Source organism: Xiphophorus couchianus, chromosome 22 (assembly GCF_001444195.1).
Source record: "Xiphophorus couchianus chromosome 22, X_couchianus-1.0, whole genome shotgun sequence".
NCBI classification, from domain to species: domain Eukaryota; kingdom Metazoa; phylum Chordata; class Actinopteri; order Cyprinodontiformes; family Poeciliidae; genus Xiphophorus; species Xiphophorus couchianus.
In genome coordinates this window covers 14479370-14502022 of record NC_040249.1, presented here as the reverse complement: position 1 = coordinate 14502022, position 22653 = coordinate 14479370, and the positions used below count along the sequence as shown (strand labels likewise).

The 22653-nt window shown below is 38.2% G+C and overlaps 1 protein-coding gene across 1 annotated transcript in view; it reads left to right on the top strand.

Moving 5' to 3' along the window:
* lmbrd1 (LMBR1 domain containing 1) overlaps positions 1 to 21679 on the top strand; it is a 56401-nt gene extending 34722 nt beyond the window's left edge. Inside the window, exons 10-16 of the mRNA XM_028007242.1 lie at positions 245 to 309; positions 450 to 552; positions 2815 to 2919; positions 4261 to 4410; positions 5617 to 5692; positions 19963 to 20054; positions 20347 to 21679. Coding sequence (XP_027863043.1) covers positions 245 to 309; positions 450 to 552; positions 2815 to 2919; positions 4261 to 4410; positions 5617 to 5692; positions 19963 to 20054; positions 20347 to 20457 — 702 coding nt within the window. The 3' untranslated portion in view covers positions 20458 to 21679. The remainder of the gene's footprint in view (positions 1 to 244; positions 310 to 449; positions 553 to 2814; positions 2920 to 4260; positions 4411 to 5616; positions 5693 to 19962; positions 20055 to 20346) is intronic.
* The last annotated feature ends 974 nt before the right edge of the window (positions 21680 to 22653 follow it).

Here is a 22653-nt window from a genome sequence, read left to right as displayed (position 1 = left end):
CTGTGGTTGCAACCTTTCTACTTGACCAATCCTTTGAAATAGCTATGCCAAAATTTCCCCTCTGTTGCCATGGGCACCAGTGCCAATCTGAGACTCTACATGCCATATGGTCTCTCTTTGACCTGGCACAAGTGTTCACAATAGTTGTTTTTCTTTTACCAAGGTTCACAAAGGATCTGAATGAGTGCTCATTTTTCCCTTGGTTATTTATTAAACATGAATGTTGACTGTCATTTCTTTGCAGATAATACTTGGGGGTTTTTTCATCCTGGTTGCACTGCTCTTCACTATTTCCCTGTTTATTTCAAAGTAAGTAATTGTTTTACAAAATCTGATTCTTTGCATTGTAACTATATTTCAAAAGAAAGAAGAGTCATGCTGCACAATTCTTTTTATATTTTTTACACATTGTTTAAAAAATGAAATCATGTATTTGGCTGTGTGTTCAGTCTGGACAAAGCACTTCACTCTGCTGGCATTAGCTATGGGTTCATAATCTTTGGCACCAACCTAACCAATCCTCTCAATGAACTTCTGCTGGCTTTACAACCTGTAAGTAATCTTTCAAGTTTTATGTCATACAGATGATTGTCCTCAATTAAGATGGGCTTAAAGCCAATATTTCTTGTTTTTATCACAATAATCTCAAATAAAACCTAATTTAAGCTTTATCACTGTTAATTCTATAATAGGTAAGTAATACTTCTTAAAATTATGTCAGAATGTTGCAGCACAGGAGGGGCACATGAAAAGTGAATTGATTAAAATTTTAGTCTGTTGACTGATCTGCAGTTTAGCTGTGGACATAAAACAAAACTCATTTTACGATAATGTATCTGGAGACAGACTCTTGTATTACTATTCTCTCAGTCATTAGATTGTGCAAAATATGGGCTGTTCAGGATAAAGGATAGCTATGCATGTTATTAAAATATGACCAGCCTTTTTGAAAAAGCTAATCTAATATAGCTTTTTATATAGATTAATGCAACTCTATTTAGTCAGACTATTTTTCTGCTAACTGAGACTGTAAAAAGCAACAAGTAGATAAAATAAAGATAAACAAGTCAGTGCTATCTATTCTGTCCTTACACAGGTGTGCCGGACTGCGTTAGACAGATAGCGAACAAAAAACTCCAAACGTTGAGCTCTCCGAGCTTTAATTTTGTAAAAAATAATTAAAATAAGCATTAATTAAAAATTAATTAAAATAAGCATAAAAAACATACATGAACATCTTGCACGTCTCATGTACAGACACTGCTATATGAAAGGCAGAATTTTAACACGTAGTGCCACGAAGGTTGGACGCGTTTAACAAGGTTAAAGATTACACAAAAACTTAAATAGCAGACAAACTTATGTCAAACAACATGTGAGCACAATAGCACTACTTACGGACAAAAATACTTGAGGCTTGAAGCAAACTGTCGCTCTGACAACGTTGCAAGCCGAAAACGCTAGACAGACTGAATTTGAACGAAAACTTAACTTAAATCCTGCCACAAGGGGGCAGTAAAACAACAGAAAATAGGATACTAAGAAATCGTTGTATTACAATACACTATCAGTGCATCGATCAGAATTTTGGGGCCGATCTGCGATCTCCTGTTTTGCAAAAGTTGGAGCTGAAAAACACTGTTTTATTGATTTCTATTTTTCTTTATATCAGGAGATGTACAAAACTGTATTACAGATTTTTTCCTTATATTCACTGTGTGTGTTAGAGCAATTTTTTAAAAGAAAGAAAAACTTACCACAAAATTCACATTTTAATCCATGGTTGATTAGGGTGGCTCTCATTATAAAACCAGCGGTCACACTCTGCATAATCTAGATAATGTCCTTACATAACACGAGAAGCTTCCAAAAGCCTTTCAGCATTTCCTAATCCATCATCTTTCATCCCAGTTTAAAAGCAAAAACAAAGTACATTTGCTGCGCAGTCTTGCTTTGTCTTTCTTTCTTTCAGTATGAAAGTATGACAGACATGTCCCAGCATGTCCTAGACTTAGACACTAGTTTCTTGTTAAGTAGCTTTTTACATCTCCTCCATAATATTGAAAACAGGTATCATTGTATCGTCTCATCCCATCCAAAGAGTTTTGGATGGGTTGCTGTTTGGGAGACTTAGTATGGTCTGTTCTTTAATACGGAAAAAAAAGAAAAAAAAGGATTCTGGAGATTCCAATCAGGCAGTTATTGATCTTGTTCACCCAAGCTAAAAATCATCATATTTTGATCATCACCTGATTTTGTTTGTTTATTTTTGTTTGTGTATGTTTGTGTTTGTGTGTAAAGGTCAAAAGTCGAGCATAGTAAATAATACTTGGTTGAAGTGTTAGACTGATAGAAAATCAAATCACTGTCTTCTTCTCTTTCCTCTAGGTTTTAGTCGGAGGACATAAGCGTGCAATAGAAAACACTCTGCTGTAATTAGTATTCTACTGCAGGTTTTGCAGAAAAAAAAAGACAGACAGCTCAGGCCAATAAAGAATCGCTTCACAGATAGCGGCATTGATTAAATGTCTAAGATGAGTGCTTAGTATGACTATGGTGTTTAAGATATTAAGTGCTCCACAACAAGAGTGGGTTGTTAAATATGTAGCGGTCAGGTTGTAGGTTAAGTCTGAACATTTACAATTTCCCAACTTTGTAATTGCTATTCAGTGGTTTTAGTGAAGCACAATGTTCAGCGTAGATGTGTTTTTTTTAGTATTAGAATTACATAAACATTATTGATGGTAGAATTCTATTAATATTGTTAATTGTTTTTTTTGTACTTGTAGCTGATCTCTATCCCTGGTATTACAGGTTTTTCCATTGGATTACATCCTAATTACAGTCATTACAATGTACTTTGTGCTGACATCCATGGCTGGCATTCGTAACATGGGCATCTGGTTCTTCTGGATAAGGGTAAGCTAAAGATACTTTTCTGTGTTACCTCAACAAATATGCTAGTGTTGTTTTAAAGATGTCTGATAAGTATTAAACTCATCTCAAAAGAGATTTCTCCATAAATACCCTCTTGTGACAACACTGCCAGCAGTTATGTCATGTCATAATTTCTACATAGCTTCGTTAAGAATGCCACACCAGATTTTCCTGTCCTCACTAACAGCTGAACTGCAATGGATGTTATCATCAGCATAAAACTACCTCCAGAAAGAACTTTGGCTTTTTGCATCTCCTTTTGGAGACTACATTTCACAACTATGTGTACTAAGACACAAGGAGTTCATTTGTCTTGTGTGAGACTGAATAAAATAAGCATTAGGAGCCTCCTCTGACACTAACAATCTTGCTTCACATTGCCTAATTAGATGATGATGCATGTTTTTCTATAAGAGCTAAGACACAACTTTTAACATATACTGTATGTATTCCTTATTTCATATTTGAGGAGCAGAGGCGATGCAAGGCTTTGTGAGCAGATCCAATAAAAAGGGTTTTGCTACTAGTGTAAAAATAAATAAATACACACAGATGGATATCTGAAAGTCTTTATCTCTGTTAATTATGATGATTTTTCACTTACAGTTAGGGAGAACATGATATTTAAAATTAGGATGAAATCTCAATGAGAAGTATGCTTAATACATGTTAAAAGGTTGTTTTCAAAAGTTTTGTTTTATTCTGACAAATGATACTCACTGGGACATACTTTGTAAATATCAGGTTTCAACTGTATTTAATATTAGGTTGCAATACTTTGCAAGTATTGGAGTGCAAGGACAATGGGAGACGAACTGTTCCAGAACAGTTATACTGCTGGGGCTGCAGCACCTCTGCCTGTGGCATTTTAATAGCAGAAATCAATTACTTGGGCTTTATAGAATACATTAATATTAAAAGGATCCTTTTTGAGTTCTTTAATTTGTTTAGCTTTTCCTTTTTAATAACAGTGACTCAACTGAGGTTTTTCCCTCTAATTTACATATCCATGTAAATTAAAAATATCTGTTTTACAAAAATAATAAATGTATTACTGTTGCAGACTAGTTTAAAAAAAAAGTTTTAGTGAAGCTGATGCTTCTTTTAATCAGTACTCAATTTTCAGTTTTCAACATTGTTAATAATAGCATAAAATAGTTTTAAATAAAAACAATGTTGATACTTATAAATTGTAATTTTCTCCATCCTATTTCTACAGAGTATAGTGTTTTTTCCAAGGCATCAGTCCTAAGTTAGAAATTCTTATATAGCTGCTTCCGCCAGAATAAACAGTGAACAGCACATTCCTGTTTTTCTTCGTAGCTGTACAAAATAAGACCAAAGAGAACACGTCCCCAGGCTCTCCTCTTCCTCTGCATGATTCTGCTGTTGATTGTTCTCCACACCAGCTACATGATCTACAGTCTGGCCCCACAGTATGTCATGTATGGGAGCCAGAAATATCTTGCGCAGGTGAGGAAAAACAATTTATGTAATTTTCCATGTCTTACTATGTTTTTTGGTCTCCCTGATGAGATCTACCTCCTAGTGTGGGTTTCTAACAGTGTCAGTACCAGTGGGTTTAAACCACTATGGTCCAGCTCTGGGTAGGCAGCTATATGGTCTCTATAGGCCAACAGCCAGCCTTTTATACTCTTGTTCTTTTTAAATTCTTTCTATCTGTCTGACAATGTAGCTTTTGCTGTGCGGATTTGTTGTTTGACAGTATACCCTTTGTGTGTCGTAGCTCTGCGCTTTTTGTGTGGGTGTCTACATTTGGATTTAATGCAGAGCTATGTGTGTGTTCTTTCTAAAAACATCCTTTAAGGAGCATAATTTAAATAAACCATGGCATTGTTTTGCTAAAGCATTATCTCCCCTACCGAAAGACGAGAATGAATTTAAAACTAGCTTCACAGGTCGAACATACTTTATCCCTACCTGTTCCATTTGTTTTTACCGCTGGACTTCTAATTAATTTCTTTCTTTGCTGTGCCAGGACTCTGAGTGTAAACAACAATTCCCAAGGCTAAGTTGTATTTATACTACCTTGAGTTACCATGACTTTATTTGGACAAAGTAAAATCAAAGTAGCCTCAACAAGCAGATTTAAAACTGGAATATGACTCTTGTGTCAAAAAGAGGCAGAAAGAAAATATTTATTGGCACTGTATGAATTATTAAAGACCATTCGGACCACTCAAAAGTTTACATTTTTAGGTTTAAGAGTAATAATTTCTCACCACTCTAATCTAGAAATTCAAAATGGTGACATACAGTAGAAGAGCATGTTGGTAGCTGCAGTAAATGGTATTTGCTATACAAGCTCCTTTTGCAAACTATGCAAAAGATCAAAATGAAGAAGTCATTATTAGCATGTATTGCAATTTATGGTTTGCCTGATCACTTAGTAAATCCCTCTGTTTTTTGGAAGTAAACTAGTATTAAGTTGCATTTACTATGCAAATAAGATCCAAATTTCTTCTTAACACCCAAAAAGCAGCATAATCAGTATTTCTCTGTTTAGATAAGAGTGATCCGAATATTTCTATTTCACCATTATAAGACTTGTCAAATTGTCTGGACAAAAATACTTAAAAAGACTTTTGTTATTCTGCATGAAGTAGTTTCTGTGTTTTTTCAAATCACCAACACATCTTTTTTTTCTGTTCGAGTCAGGCACCCTCAACTGATCCAGTGTCTGGGAATGCTACTGTTAGCACTACAAAGATATGTGATGCAGACGCACCTGAGGGTAAGTTTCTCACTGCTTCTTTTCACAGTTAAGGGTCACTACACTCACACCATCAAAGACGTCCTCCTCACAGGTTTATTCTGCCATAGCAAACATAAAGGACTGGTACAAATTCAGCTTCTTAATGAGGGACATTGTTTTCTAGTTTTGATTATCAATTATTATCAATAAGAGCCAATTAAAAAGGAACAACCATTACCTCATGCAAGATATAGCATGTACTTGTGCCCATGCCAAATGCTAATTACAATACACCAGCCATGAAAACATAAATTTGTAAATTTACATCACACCAGTGAGCTTTATTATGGTAATTTATTCATCTTACTAATGGCCAAGTTGTGATAGGTAGTGAAGGGAGTGCTGCAGTACAAATATGGGTACGGCAGCACTTTTTTTACCAAGTTATTTGTGCTAAGTTACTGAATTATCTGTATGAGTGTCTCACTCAGCGATTACAAGAAACTTTGTTAAATACAATAAGATTATCACTCCGGGCATGTCCTTTCACTATTTCATCATGAAATGTTTACAATCGGCTTTACAACTTTCATATATTTATCATAACAAGCCAAACTTTGTTGGGTATTCAAGCCACAGCTTTCTGCATTTACTTTGCAGAGTGAAATTTGTGCTTTCTGAAACGAGTCTGCGTGAGTGAGTGCTCTGTCGTAACAGTGGGCACTAACTCATGCAGGTAATTTGGTAGCACCTTGTGGGCATAAATGACCAGTGACCAGTCGTGCATGGTTCTAAATTTTCCAAAGCCTGAACCAGTGCCAAAAGGAGGTGCCAAAGCCTGGTTTCCTCTCAGACCACTTAAATTACAGCATGCTGAAAGGTTATTATGGATTTGTTGCCTAAATCTGCTCTAAATCTGCCTACTCTAGATTTAGAGCCACCAGGCTAACATTGTATATCTTCCACTACTGCTGACGCAACTGCTGAGACTTGTTGGGGAATTGACAAGGAATCTCTGTGGGGTCTAGTAGAATCTGCCAAAGAATGTTAGCAGCAGATTCTTTGGGCCCTAGTGATATGTGTGTTGGAGCCGTCAATTTTTTGATTTTAATATTGGAAATTTGTAGAATGGATTGGAGTTTTTCTTCCTTAAGGAAAACGTTTCACACCGGCCGAGTGATGTTCAATAATATAAAATGACATATAAGGTCTAATCTTACTAAAGTATCAGATCCCAATCTTTCTTCGCCTGGCATTTCATATTACTAATATAATCAGTAATGCACTTCACTTATCAGTGGCGACATCATTGTCACTGATTGGTGTTCCTTTCCATTTGAAATACTCAGACCTCTGACAGGAGGAAGTCACCTGTACAAAATAGTCTGTCTTTCACCTGTTTAAAGAATTGGCTTTCTGTACATGTTATTGCTTGTTGTTCTCAGAAGATTATTAGCGCAGTGAAAAGTTAATGACTGAAATAGTGCCTCAATGCTTTCCCAAATGACAATTCACAGAACTGGAATGCAATCAGAGTTGCTAATGAGATATGATGAGTTAAAACGACAAGTGTATAATAAAACTCGAATGGAAGTTCAGATCTTAAAAGTGGTGTAGGAGTTGATATCGCAAACAAACATATACACTGTTCACTGTTGTTCTAAGGAAGTATGTGATGTATATTGATAGACCATATCTTGGATGAAAAAACTGAGAGATAAAGTGAATACTAAAAAGTCCTGTTTTTGAATAAATTAAAATTAAAAGTGAATTGTTTTAAATAACTTGAATTTCTTTATAAAGCTGTAATGTCATTACATATTGTGCATAGAATTTTGTTTTGAATTACTTTTAAAGATATTATTAAGAGAATCATTAAAATCTGAATCCAAGCCAGAAAAAATAATTGGTATGGCTACATATAGCAAGGATGTGAAAGCAAATTTATTGATGTCTTGATTTTATTTCAACCATACTAAAATGCAGCAGGCGAGTCTGCAGAGATTGATGACAAGGTATTGACTGAAATAGTTTGAGATACGACTAATGGACAGATAGTGGCCAACTTTGATTGTATAACATTATCTAATCTATTACAAATTATTCTGCTTCTCAGTACATAAACAAAACAAGAATACTCGGTGTAACTTCCATTTAGAAAAGGGCTCTGTTTTGCAGTTTTAATGAAAGAGGTCCTGATCCCCTCCAAAAGTTAATGGGTTTCTTCCTTTACTCATTACCTTGTTGGAAGCATTACACTTTATTTAGCTTCTGCTAAACCCTAATTAAACACAATATAGTTTATGTGCTGGCTATCTGTGTATTAAGTACAATGTGGGTGTAACATAAGAGGCAGGAGTCAAAACTAATTAAATTAAGTTTTAAAAAAAACATGCAGTTAATAGGATGCTGCATAACAAATTGTTTCACCGAGTGTGAAATTAATATTGATTTTGTAAGGGTTCGTAGAATTGTCACATAAAATGACTGAATGAGTCAAAAGGAATATTGTGATTGGTGCAACCAGTTGTCTTGCAAAAGTATTGTTTCCCTTGAACCACTTCACATTTTGTCATCCATCCATCCATCCATCCATCTTCTTCCGCTTATCCGAGATCGGGTCGCGGGGGTAGCAGCTTCAGAAGGGAGGCCCAGACTTCCCTCTCCCCAGCCACTTCTTCCAGCTCTTCCGGGGGAATCCCGAGGCGTTCCCAGGCCAGCCGAGAGACATAGTCCCTCCAGCGTGTCCTGGGTCTTCCCCGGGGCCTCCTCCCGGTGGGACGTGCCCGGAACACCTCACCAGGGAGGCGTCCAGGAGGCATCCTGACCAGATGCCCAAGCCACCTCAACTGGCTCCTCTCGATGTGAAGGAGCAGCGGCTCTACTCTGAGTCCCTCCCGGATGACTGAGCTTCTCACCCTATCTCTAAGGGAGAGCCCAGCCACCCTACGGAGAAAACCCATTTCGGCCGCTTGTATCCGCGATCTCGTTCTTTCGGTCATGACCCAAAGCTCATGACCATAGATGAGGGTGGGAACGTAGATCGACCGGTAAATCGAGAGCTTCGCTTTTTGGCTCAGCTCTCTCTTCACCACGACGGACCGGTACAGCGCCCGCTTGACAGCAGACGCTGCGCCAATCCGCCTGTCGATCTCCCGCTCCCTTCTTCCCCCATTCGTGAACAAGATCCCGAGATACTTAAACTCCTCCACTTGGGGCAGGACACCCCCCCTGACCCGGAGAAGGCACTCTACCCTTTTCCGGCTCAAGACCATGGCCTCGGATTTGGAGGCACTGATCCCCATCCCGGCCGCTTCACACTCGGCTGCGAACCGATCCAGCGAGAGCTGCAGATCACGATCTGATGAAGCCAAAAGGACCACATCGTCTGCGAAAAGCAGAGATGAGATCCCAAGGCCACCAAATCGGATCCCCTCAACACCTTGGCTGCGCCTAGAAATTCTGTCCATGAAAGTGATGAACAGAATCGGTGACAAAGGGCAGCCCTGGCGGAGTCCAACTCTCACCGGAAACGAGCCCGACTTACTGCCGGCAATGCGGACCAGACTCTGACACCGGTCATACAGGGACCTGACAGCCCGTATCAAAGGGCCCGGTACCCCATACTCCCGGAGAACCCCCCACAGGGCTCCCCGAGGGACACGGTCGAACGCCTTCTCCAAGTCCACAAAACACATGTAGACTGGTTGGGCGAACTCCCATGCACCCTCCAGGACCCTGCTGAGGGTGTAGAGCTGGTCCAGTGTTCCACGACCAGGACGAAAACCACACTGCTCTTCCTGAATCCGAGGTTCGACTATCCGACGGACCCTCCTCTCCAGGACCCCTGCTGGACTTCTGTGCTCGCCATGGATTGTCCATAACGAACACCATGTTCAAGCATAAGGGTGTCCATATGTGCACTTGGCACCAGGACACCCTAGGCCGCAGTTCGATGATCGACTTTGTCATCGTTTCATCGGATCTGCGGCCGTATGTCTTGGACACTCGGGTGAAGAGAGGTGCGGAGCTGTCCACTGACCACTACCTGGTGGTGAGTTGGCTCCGGTGGCGGGGGCGAAAGCCGGTCAGACCTGGCAGGCCCAAACGTGTTGTGAGGGTCTGCTGGGAACGTCTGGCGGAATCCCCTGTGAGACGGAGCTTTAACTCCCATCTCCGGCAAAACTTCGAACACGTCCCGGGGGAGGTGGGGGACATGGAGTCTGAGTGGACCGTGTTCCGTGCCTCCATTGTCGAGGCGGCCGATCGGAGCTGTGGCCGCAAGGTTGTCGGTGCCTGTCGCGGCGGCAACCCTCGAACCCGTTGGTGGACACCTTCGGTGAGGGATGCCGTCAGGCTGAAGAAGGAGTCCTATCGAGCCTTTTTGGCCTGTGGGACTCCGGAAGCAGCTGATGGGTACCGGCGGGCGAAGCGGCATGCGGCTCGTGCGGTTGCTGAGGCAAAAACTCGGGTGTGGGAGGAGTTTGGAGAGGCCATGGAGAAAGACTTCCGCACGGCTTCGAGGCGATTCTGGTCCACCATCCGGCGTCTCAGGGGGGGGAAGCGGTGCAGCACCAACACTGTTTATAGTGGGGATGGTGTGCTGCTGACCTCTACTCGGGACGTTGTGGGCCGGTGGGCAGAGTACTTCGAAGACCTCCTCAATCCCACATTTTGTCATGTGGCACATAAATAAATATTTATTTTAATTATATTAAGCGTATTAATTAAATAACATGTCACTGTTTGACATTCACCAGCGATGTCCAGGGTTCCACCATGCGTAGCATGTGCATATCCTTCCGTCTGTCTGTCTGTCTTCTGCTTATCTGGGATCGGGTCACAGGAGCAACAGGACCAGGAAGGGAACACTAGACATTTCTGTCTCCAGCAGTGTCCTCCAGCTCATTATGGAGGACACTGCTCCATCTGCCATCACTCTTGAACAAGATCCCAATGTCAAAAACGTAGGCATAAATCATGCGTTCCGAGGTCAGGCAAGATACATAAGTCCTCCAAGTAATTGTGGGTCTACCCCAGAGTTTTCTCTTAGTGGGACGTGTCTGGAAAACCTCCCGAGGGAGAAGCCCAGGGGCATCCAGATCAGATGCCAGAACCACCTCAACTGATTCCTTTTGATATGGAGAAGACTCAGCTGAGCTCCATCTGGACGACAGAGCTCCCCACCCTGTCTCTAAGCCTAAGTCTAGCCACTCTCAGGAGGAAGTTCATCTCAGCCTCTTGTATCCAGGATCTTATTCTTTTGCTCATGATCCATATCTCATGACTATACAGTAAGTTACCATCCATCATATGAATGGTTACAATTACTCTGCTTCAGTGACTGCGATAAGTTAAGATTGATTATTCGCACAACCTATACAGTATTCTCTCAAACTTTTGCTTTAGCTCTACAAAATACAATTAAAGTTGGTTTATTGTAATGGTATATTATATCCAGTTAAATACCAATTTACAACAAAATACAAAACAAGCAGAAACGTTGACTGATGTATTTTGTTTTAAAAGGAGTGGATTATTTGCTGCCTGAGTATGATTATCTGCGTTTAAGATTATATTAATTCAGTGAGAAACCAAAGTACTGGAGTTATAACCAAAGGCAGAGTTTCAAGCTATCTGCATGGAAGAGAAAAGCCATGCAAGAAGAGGAAAAAAAATATATAAAAAAATATACATTATAAAAATCTCTATACCATGTCAGTAGATAAAATACCATTGGAACAAAATATGCTCTAATTTATTCAACCCAGATAACAACTGTGAAAATGTGAAGTTCTTTGCGACTTTTCTGTGCAGATCCTTAAATCTGTTGGAAACTGTCTTGACGGTAGCTTTTAATCCTCGCCCCTGTTGCCACCTTCCTGCTCTCGTCAGCTTTACAAAGAAGGCACAGTTCTTTTTGAACAAGACTGAATCAATTACAGAGTGAGAGCTGATCAACTGAGAGTGACTTCTTCCTGACATGGCGTTCCAACTTCCTGAAGCCAGAGAAACCATTACCCTCTTGTCTGCATTAACACTAAATTGTCTTCTTCTCCATTTTTTCATTTTACTGGGAGTGTCTTACACTTCTGTCTTCACTCTGTTATTGTTACACATGAAATGGAGCAAAGTATTCTACTAGAGATAAAAAAGGCTTTATAGTAAGAATAAAAACCCTGATTTATGTCAAAAAATGTGCTCTTAATAAAAACATATGCAATGTGTTCTCTTAATACCTGAACACTGCATGCATCTAGCTATTTGCCTGTCAAACATTCAGCCATTATTTCTTCTAAACTTCTCGGCAAACATGTCAGTTACAAAAGAAAAACATAGTTCAGTAAGAGTAAACACTCCCTCCCTCTTTGTAAAGGAGTTAGATAAAAAAAAAGTTCAGGTCTAATTTTTTGTTTTCCAATCATTTAAAAACTTTCACCTGTAACATATCCACAGAATCTGCTGATTAGTGAATGTATTCCTTCTCAGTCGCATGCATCTTTCAGCTTGACACATCCTCCTACTCATGGAAGCTGGTACCGTGGTTCTGAAAACTGAAGCTGTTTCAAAGATAGCCCAAAAACAAACAAACAAAAAAACCTACACATTTTTTGGTCAAATAACTGATTTCTCAGACTCTCAACACCTTCATTATACTGTGCCTCTATAATTCTTCATATATAATGAGCATATATTTACAGTCAAACACAATGAAGCAGTGGAGAACTATAGCTCAATCTTCTAAAGCTAGATGTAAGATTAGTGGGTCAGAAAACGATATATTTTTAATAAAGGAAACTAATTCCAAGTTATTTCAACAAGTTTGTTTCAATCATTACAGATGATGTAGCTCTGATGGCTTCTTCAGGCCATGACCTCCAGTTCTGGATAGGTCTGTTGCTTAGTGCGAGGTGGCCCAAATGAGAGTAAATTCTTTTATGCATGAGCCCATGGTTCTGGACTGGAAAAAGGTGAATTGTCCCCTAGTGGTTAGGGGTTTGTCTCTGCCTCAAGTGAACAAGTTTAAGAAACGTGGGGTCTTGTTCAAGAGTGATGGCAGGATGAAGCAGAACATGCAGAGAGATGGATTGCAGCTTCACCTTCAGTAATGCAGGCACTTTTCCAGTCTTTTTGTGGTAGAGATAGAGCAGAGGCAAAACGCAAAGTTCCAGATTTCACAATCAGACTATGAAAAAAAAATAGCTCTGCTATCTCTTCTTCTTTTGTCCCCAAAAAATTGCAACTCACGGTCAGTTGCCCAGTACATGGCGTAGGACGCCTGGAGGCGGGGCTCAATACCACCTACCACCAGGAGGTGTTGCCCTGCTACAGACCTAGCCAAGTCAGTGGAAACATGATTACTTCAGAGTGGAGTGAGGCCAGGTAGAGTAGAGCAAGAAGTAGAGCCAGTGGAAGGGGCACACGTTCCAACCCTCACTTAGATACAGGGACTGATGATGATTCAGTCAAACCTAAGCTGAAACGTATAGGGTTGATCTTCTCAGCTGAAACACTCCATCTGTCTGATTGTCTCCTTCAATTAAGTTGTAAAAGTATGTCGGATTAGATTTAAATTCTTTGAAATCTACTTATTAATCTGTTTAAAGTTGATTTTTGACATTGATCCAAGATGTTTACTTCTACTCGTTCTATCCACCTTCTATTATGTGTTCTCACAACCCCCTTAGACATAAAGTGGTTAATATGTTGAACGTTTTTTTTTTTATGGTGTTTGTAAAACACTGCATTGGAAATTCATGGGTTTTTATACTGCTTTTTTATTATTATTTTATAAAAGAGCAGCTGTTAAAATAGGAATGTACCTCTTGCCATTTACTTTAATTGAAAACAAACTTTTGTCTGGTCACTTGCTGAGTGAAATGATATTCACAGAAACACTTGTTTGTTATACTTTGGGACCAAATGTGTATTACTTTATTAGGCAAATTGTATTTTAGAGGATACATTTAATTATTGAACAATTACTGTGCTAGTAAAAACATTAAATTTCAGACATGAATATTTCAGAAAGTAGAAGTGGGTTTTTAGCTTTCCAAGGAAAATATTTGTGTACAGCTTTTACTGTGCATAATTATTTTGTAGCTTAATTATAAATGCAGACTTTCCCATTCCATGTCTTTATTCTTATGTACTAAAGATAGAATAACAAAAATATTTAAAAGTTTGCAAAACACACTTCTGACATAAAAAAAAAACCCTGACCAGTTTAGCTACTCCTTTTTCTTCATTACTTCTAATGATTTTTTTCATCATGACCCTTCCATTCTTGAAGCTTGACGTCTTCTTGACCTTTTGACAATCAACTTTTTTGGTGGCAGCAACCACAGCCTAGCAGATGCTGTTCACAGAGCTGGACTGTTCTCTTTTTCCGTAAAAATTGTGTTTAAGAATCCTCCACAGGTTCTCAGTAGACTTTAGATCAGATGAAGAAGGGGAGCCATGTCATTATTATTTAACATTTAAGACATTTACTGCAAGCCTTAAAGTGCAGTACTTCAATGCAAGTGGTGAAGCATTGCACTGCATAAAAACCATGGTCATCTTGAAAGATACAGACCTTTTTCTGTACTACTGCTTGAAGGTTACTTCTAAAGACCGATGGTAAGCTTGAGAGTTGATTTTGCATCCTTCTTTAATCTGAAAATGTCCAACTAGCTCATGTTTTAGTAAAATACCAGCCTGTACAAGTACCTTTCTTTCACCTCACTATCATCTGAGTCAAGTGGAGCTTTATGGCTGGTACTGATCAAACCACATATTCATCACGCCATAAAACCTTTGAAAAACCTGCTTTCAGATCATTTTTGCCCCCCAGTCATGACTTTTCAACTCATGTGCCATATTCTTTTGTCTTGGTCTGATTTCAGCCTGCCTGTCTCTGGTCATCTATCGGAGAACTGAACACCTTTTACTTCTCGTAAGCCTATCTCAAATGAGGTGGGAAAAAAAGAAGGGCATTCTTTGGTAAAAAGTTCCCTCAGTTCACACATATGCACTTGAGGGGCATTCTTTTGTAATAATTGCTGGTTTTACACTGAGGCAAAAGAGGGTAGAAGTCAAGCTTGTGACTGAGTGACCAGCTGGACACAATGTATTAATGACACAAACATCTTGGCAAGCAGGTGCTCTGTGCAAAAATATCCATTATCTCCCCTAAGGTCACAACCATATCATTACTCATTTACTCAGCTTAGTGGAAATAAATGGTCAGAAATTACAGGTTCTCCACAGCAGTGATGGCACATTTATTTTAATATGTTTTTATTCTATTAACCCTGGTATTGATCAGGCAACTTATACACACTTAAATTCTTGCAGTACAAAAATTTTCAAGTGGTTTTACTTCATTACAACGACCTGAATGAAACTCACAGAAGGCTATGGATCAAAGAAGGTTGTTTTCTCAAATTATTACTCTGCAGAATAGCTCTTTGCAGGAGATGAGTCTTTTTCACACTTTATATTTACCAGTCTAGCCACAAGTTTTGCTTTTGACCCTGCAGATCAATTTTCCAATCAAAATCTCATGGACTTTGACCCATTTTCCCTCTAATCATTGTCTTTTTGTCAGGTAGTTTCACAGTATGTGAGATTTTTTGGTTGTCAATGTAAGTTGTATTATAGCCGCAATCATATGGGCGCCTTTCACCCAACAAGACATATTGACTCAGCGAGAAAAATTTTTAATACACAGAAATGTTTTTTTTTTTTAACACTAGACTCCTGTCTGTTTCCTAGCAACTTGCCAGTTTCCATAGCATTGTTTTTAAAGAGCTTCAGGAAAACGATGGTCACAATTTATGTTGCCTCTGAGATCTCAGGTGCCCAAGCAATTTTCAACAGCAGCCTTTCACAGCACCAACACAAATTAATAGTAATTTTCTTTGCTGCAGGGGGATCATTATCAATTTGCATTACAATGGAATGTGTCACTCTAAAACTATCTTCCTGAAAGAAAAAACTCCATCTTGTTGCCAACAGACCGCCATTACCTTTTGAGGCCCTTCTTAGCTGGTATTATCATGTTTTAATGCTTAGAATTCAAACTCTTATCAATATTAAACCTAAAATAAAGTAAAATAATGAATGTTTCCTTTATATTTTAAGCACTTTAAACTGCCCAGTTTCATAATGTGGATAATTGTTGATCATTTATTTGGCCAGTTGGATGGGTTTTAACTTTACTCATTGACCACGCCTTGAGGTTGATATTTTGTGGCTGAAATACAGAGAAAATGTTGATCAAGAAAAAAAGGTAGAATTCTCATCGATGTCATTGCAATTTCCAGTAGTGTCATCACAATCAAATATTGTTATCACTTGTCCTTAAACAGAATAAACATTTTGATATGTATATTTTTTTTATTTTCTTGTTTATCTGATGGTTACTTTTTGTTTAAATATATATATTTTTTTAATGAAACCAAGCGCTTGGTATGTTTGGCTTTTTGCTGTTTTGCAGTGTGAAGCCATGACCCAAAAACCGAGAAATGTACCAAAGCGTTTTTTTACTGCTTCCCCCTCACTCTAAACCTGTACATAAGACATCAGATTCCTTAAAGCCTGCACCATGACAACGCGTTACCTGATGTAGTATAACCCACAGGAATGAAAAACAGGACCTACATATTAGATACTTGTGTTTTTCTTCTCCTTCGACTTGTGTTATGTCCAGATTACTTGATGAGGTCAAGTAATGATGGATCGTTTTAGTCTTAGACATTTTGTGTGTCTGCGTCAAGAGTTCTTGTAGATGCCGCAAATAATTTTTCTACCGTGAAAGAGGCTTTCTGCAAATTTTCATGGCCTGTGTTTCTTTGAGAAGCGCCGTGTCTTAAAAATTATTTTACTGAAGGAACATCAGCGTCCTCAGAGGACACTTGAACAAAAATGCTCCATTGCATTTCAGATTGAGAGGGGGAGAAAAAAAAGCATAAGTGCACAGTGATGCTTCCAGAGTACTTGCTTATAAGAGAACCTTCAAAAGAACACCGAGTGCTTGCATGTGTGCACTGGGCTTTCTGCATGCGTTTGACTGTGGAGATGAAAGACATACATTATTCATCATGATGGTACACAGGGCAGCACTCACCTGAGGATCACAAGTCAAGGTGAAATTACCTGCACCCACACACCGGCCCCACGGTCTTATGAAACACCAGTAATGATTTCAAGGTGAAGCCGGTCGGTGTTGTACATGATAATATATTTAGGCAGACCACTTTTGTGAACCATCTGTAGGTCCCACTCAGACCTCAGTGGTTCTGTGAAGCAGCTGTAGAGCTGCAGGTGGCTGTGAGAAAGAGTGGAATCATGGGAATCAGGAAAGACTCTGCTGCTTCCTCCTCATCATCATCTTCTTCTTCTCATCTCTTGGTCCTGGGATTTAAATGCCTTTCTTCCACCTCTGTCATAAGTGGAACAGGGCAGAGGTGAATACTTTGCTTGAATTCCAGCTTTCTGTCTTGATAAGCTTTGATTGCATTGGGTTTTAATGCATCAGTATTCAACCTCGGCCATGACCAGTTGTGGCTTTGGATTTTGATGTCCTGTAGCTTCATATAAGTGTGTCTGCACTGTTTATGGAGTTCAAGTCAGTGTGAAGAGTTCTGTTAGAAACAGCGTGACAGGAGCAGCACAGCAGGGTCAGTGTTAATGCTCCAGATGGCTCTCTAATAAAGCCAGACAGCATTTTAGGCAACTTCATCTTTTTTGGACTTTCTGTTCCTTTATCCTGTTGACATAAGTTTTAATAAGGAATATATTTACATAACGTTCTTTCTAGTGTCTGTATATGGCTACTCATTACGAAATTAGATCTTGGTGGGGATTTTTTATTTTTCATCATTTCTCTATATTAAGAATCAAACTGCAGAGTATAAACACTGGACCTTTTCAGACATCACCCCTTCTAATAGACATTCACTTAGTGACTCAGCTTTGGAACGCTGGCTGTCCTTTCTTATCTGAATCAATTTGACCAATACATGTATCAGTTTAAGGAGACTCAAAAACTGTCATCATGAGGAAATCCAGGTTTGTTCAGCAGAATGAGAAATTATTTATAACATAGAATAGCAGCATTACTGTAATTTATTTTTGATTCTGATTTATTTTTGTTTTCATGATCACTTTTGAGAAATGCTAAAGATATTAGTTTTGCTTTTGTCTGCCAGGGCTCATAGGGAATTAAAAAGCCTAATACAGAAGAAATGTTTATTGGTTCAGTAAATGAGCTGCAGCTGAGTAAGTGGTTAATCATTCATGCTTCAAGTAGAGGTAGGCCGATTTTATCAGTGGCCTGGTAAATCGACCGATACTTGGCACTCTTTCTGGGTTTTTTTCTTATCAGCAATCAGCTGTGCACTTCACAGATTTTTAAACAGACATGTTTTTGGACATCACATTGTTCTGTTGACAGAATGAAAACAAGTGAAACTCATCCTGCCTTTAAATGGATACAAGTAGACTCCCCAGACCAGTGGCCAGAAGTCAATCTGTGCTAGTTTCTGAATTAAAAATAAAGATTACCAGTGAGAAGGGAATGATTTAAATTGTTAATGTAAAAAAAAAAAAAAAAAAAAAAAAGGTTTTACATTGTTAAATATCCGCTGCTATTTTAAGATGAAATAATTATTCATAATCAACTCTTTGTATCCGTCTAGTCTGGAGATCTTTTAACACTTTTTTTTTTCTTTTTGTATCACATAAAAACATTGTTCAAACTCCTACAGTATGTTTGCCTTCTTGGTTTCAACACAACTATACATATATGACCCAATCATATTTTTCAGAATATAGAATTTAAGGACATGCAATAAATGTCCTGTAAAACCACTCATTCACTGCATGTTCTTCACTTTTTTCTCTGCTCTTCTTCTTGTAAATCTACTCATAGATAACAACCACTTGCACAAATTTAGAAAAAAAGGAAAGAAAGAAATGCTTTTTGATATAAATCATTTAAAAAATAACTATAAACATACCTATGGCAAAAGTACAGAGTTTTTAGTTAACAGTAGGGATGTAGAAAGTCGAGAGAGGGCACTTCCCCCTAAATATGTAGGATTTTATGTCTTCTACATTTTCCTGGTATTTGGATCGTCTGTGGTTGGTAGTTTTGTACACTTTAAGTTAGCTTTAAAATTTTCAGGCACTGTTAGACTTACAACTGATAGTGTATTATTTATTTGATTTATTGGTCTTTATTAATTTTCTGAGCTGCAGGTGTAGTTGTTCATGGGTTAAAACCGAAGCCATAACTTGCACATTCAGGAATGTTGAAAGCAGGACTTGACACAGTTTCTCATGTGTGTTTGTGCATTTATTGCAATATTTCCCTCCAGTCTTGTGACTGAGGTCATGTGGATGACCCTCTTAGTTATTTTCATTATTGAGAATGGGTTCATTATCATTCATCGTTTTCACTGAATCTCAAAAAGGACCGTGTAAGATTAAAGATATTTTTCTGAACCTGCAGCTGTGCGGCTCTTTGGCTGCAAGTATTTGAAACACATTAGCATCTACGTGTCCTGCGGCTGTCTCTATGTACACCCTGTAAACACTGGTGCACGGTCTTTATGATTTGTTGATGTCTGCTTCATGCTTTTTACCTTTTGGCTTTTCCGCAAGTGAAACTCAATATGTTTGAGGCGAGGCACCATTAAGTGTTACATCATTCTAGTTTTATTCATTGGTTCTGCCAGATTCACATCGACAGTGACACAACTATCCTCTCCTCCATCTGCTGGTTGTCTTTTATGGTTAGAATAACAAAATTGCCTGAGGCACTGCTCCATTTTGTAATGGCTGCCTGTTTTTAGCTCTTAAGTGAGTTCAGACACCTTTATAACTCAGACTTATCATACACCATGTAGCGATGGATGTGTCACATTTTATTTGATTCCTGATGTGTTTTTTTTTTCCTCTCGGTAACAGCACATAGAAGCTATCTGTGTTAGCAGGCGGGAAAAATGTAGGGGGCGGACCTGTATCTAAGAACCATTAGATACAGGAATATACCAATCATACTTATTTTGGTAATTTTTTCTAAGAACTATTAGAAATAGACAGAAAGATACAGGTTCTTTTAGAGTGGTAGTTTTAATCAAGCAAAAAGTGATTAAATTACAGTATTGTCCTGATTTGTGCATTGGAGAACACTTCTAACTTATATCTTATAACAAAGTACATTTCAGGCAAAAGAAGCATTTTAAAACTGTAAAATATTCCTTGAGTGTTGTCTTTTTCTTCTGCTGCTAACAAAAGTTCTTACCTCTCCTTTTCAGATGAGTGCACTGTGACGAGAACCTATCTCTTCCTACACAAGTTCTGGTTCTTTAGCACCATCTACTACTTTGGGAACTGGGCTTTTATTGGGGTAAGTTACAAAACGTTGAAAAATCTCTTCATTTTTAGATGAAGGAGGAGGGAGTTGGAATGAGGCTTTCTGGAACAGAACATCTCATCATGTGACGTCCTGGAGTCATAATGTTGTGAGAGAGCATTCAGAAATGCAGCTTAGTTACCGCAACACATCAGAAGGATTAAACATATATTTCAAAAGCATTTCTGGTAAAAAAAAAATAATAATAATTCAGGGAACTGTGGCAGAAAGGTGCATGATTTAACTTCTGGATGTAAAATAATGTTTGTTTTTCTCATTATTTCAGGCTTTCCTTATTGGCCTGGTAGTGTCATGCTGCAGAGGAAAGAAATCTGTGATCGAAGGAGAGGTGGAGGCCGATGACTCAGACTTGAGCGATGATGAATATGTGCACTGAAAAAAAAAAAAAAAAAAAAAACCTTTTCACTTGCAGTCATAATTTAAAGGGGACTAAAAAGCATGTTTTCTTTGACAAATAAATGAGTGAACTAATTAAATGTATTATTCTGGATTTTTTTTTTCTGGATACCAGGCTTGGTTGAGTTGACTCGTTCATCCCCTTTAATGAGACAGCTCAGACTGATTGTAGTGTCCTCCTCACTCAATTTTATTGACGGCTCGGGGATTCTGGGAGTGTCTTCCAACTCAATCCTACTCACAGGATTCACATTTCGACAGTCTGACTCAAATTAGTAGTTCTTTAGGAGAAACACTGACATGAAACATTTACTGTTCCAAAACTCAATGTTTAGGCTTTTTATGTCGCACAGTAGATTTTATTTTTTATTTTTATTTTTGCATCCTTAAAGTACTCTTTCTAGTCCCCTTGAATTATTTATTTATAACTACATCTACACCTTCTTTGGTACATATTTGAAACCTACCAGTAGTTATACTTAATAGCTGGTTGTTATAAAAACGGTGATTTTTATTAAGAGTTAACATTTGTGACAGTGTGAAAGGCTTGCTTTAAGTTGCATAAAGTTCAAGTGGATATGCTGTATTTTCTTCCATCTGCTGTTCTGTAATGAAGCGTACCTGCGCCTGCGGACCCGCTTGATGTGTGAAATGTAAAGAATCAGTTGCATCTGTTGTGTTTTCAGAGTTTTTTTTTGTTTTGTTTTTTTGTTGCTGTTTCTGCAGCTTCAACATGGATTTTTCGGTGGAACTAGGGAAAAAGAGAAACTGAGAAATTCATCATCTGTAACCGGTTACAGATTATGTGTTTTTCTTTTAAGAAAGGCTTTGTGTCATTTTAGGTTTTACTTTGAAGTTAATCAGCTGCAGCCTTGTGAAATAGCTTTTAATGGCACCTTTTAGCCATACCCAGATTTATTTCTCTATGTACATATCTCAAATTAAGACCAAATCATAATATTTTTTTTAAATGTTTGTGCCTCATGAATGCAAACTACTATGATGGGCACATGCACCTTTATTTGTCCAAGCTTTCATAACTCAGTTCAGAAGAGTTTCCAGTTTTGAAAAGACCTGGTCATCTTTACAGACAGTTGCATAACAATTTTGGGGAAGCTGTGCTATTATTCGATGGTACCTGTATTTCAAAAAATAAAACAATTTAAAACATTCTTTGTCTATTAAAGTTTATTTAACCAGTTTTCAGTGAAGTGTTTTTATTTGAACAGAGCAACCTAGATTTTTTTAAGGAATCTAGGGTGTATTTTAGCATTTCTTGATCAAAATCTAATATCCAGTCTACATTATTTTACATTGAAGATTAAGCATTTATTCTTACTCAAAGTTTTGCTAAAATAAGTTTTTCCTAATAACCTGTTATGTTCTGTGTGTTGGTTCAACTATTCTCTTGCAATCTAAAAGTTGTAGGTACAACAGTCACAAAGCTAAAGAGCACAATGGTACAGCTCCATAAAGTAGTTTCTAAAGTAGTGACAAAAATATTGTACTCCCACATAATGTTTTAATTTCTCTGCGCTGTACTTGTGAATGTTCAAAAAGTTGTATGCTAATTATCCGTATTTTGAGTAAGAAAAATACTGATGATCAGTGTCCCAATGTCACAGTCTTTGGGTTGTAATGTTTTAAAGATAAATGAAAAATGAGGAACTCCATAAATATGTTTAATTCCACATGAAAAAAGTCATGAAGAAAACATGATTCTGAAGCTGTGGTGCTGCTTTGCACCTTTGTTTCTGAATATACACAGAAAGAACATGAAAGAGATTAGCCACATATATTAAAAGTGCAAGATATAAATTTCAATCTGCTTTGAAAAGATGAGCAGATGAAACATGAGTAGAACTGCCTGGCCTATAGTCCTACTCTGCAGTATATACATCTTACTGAGGAAGATAAAGTTTCTTTATGTACTGTATGTGCATCAAGTATTAGAGAGGGCATCAGTGTAATATCAGTAAACAGACCTGTTTACTTTTGAAGTAAACAGGTCTGTAGTTTGAATGTTATTTCAAAACCTCCTATTTGAAGAAAAAAACCCGAAAGTTGCTGCAGGTTGAGTGAAAATTGCCCACTTTCCCAATCATCCATCATTACATGTCTGACCCTGTTATCAAAGCCCCTCCTAGATTCCCTTTCATTTTTTTGTCCATTATAC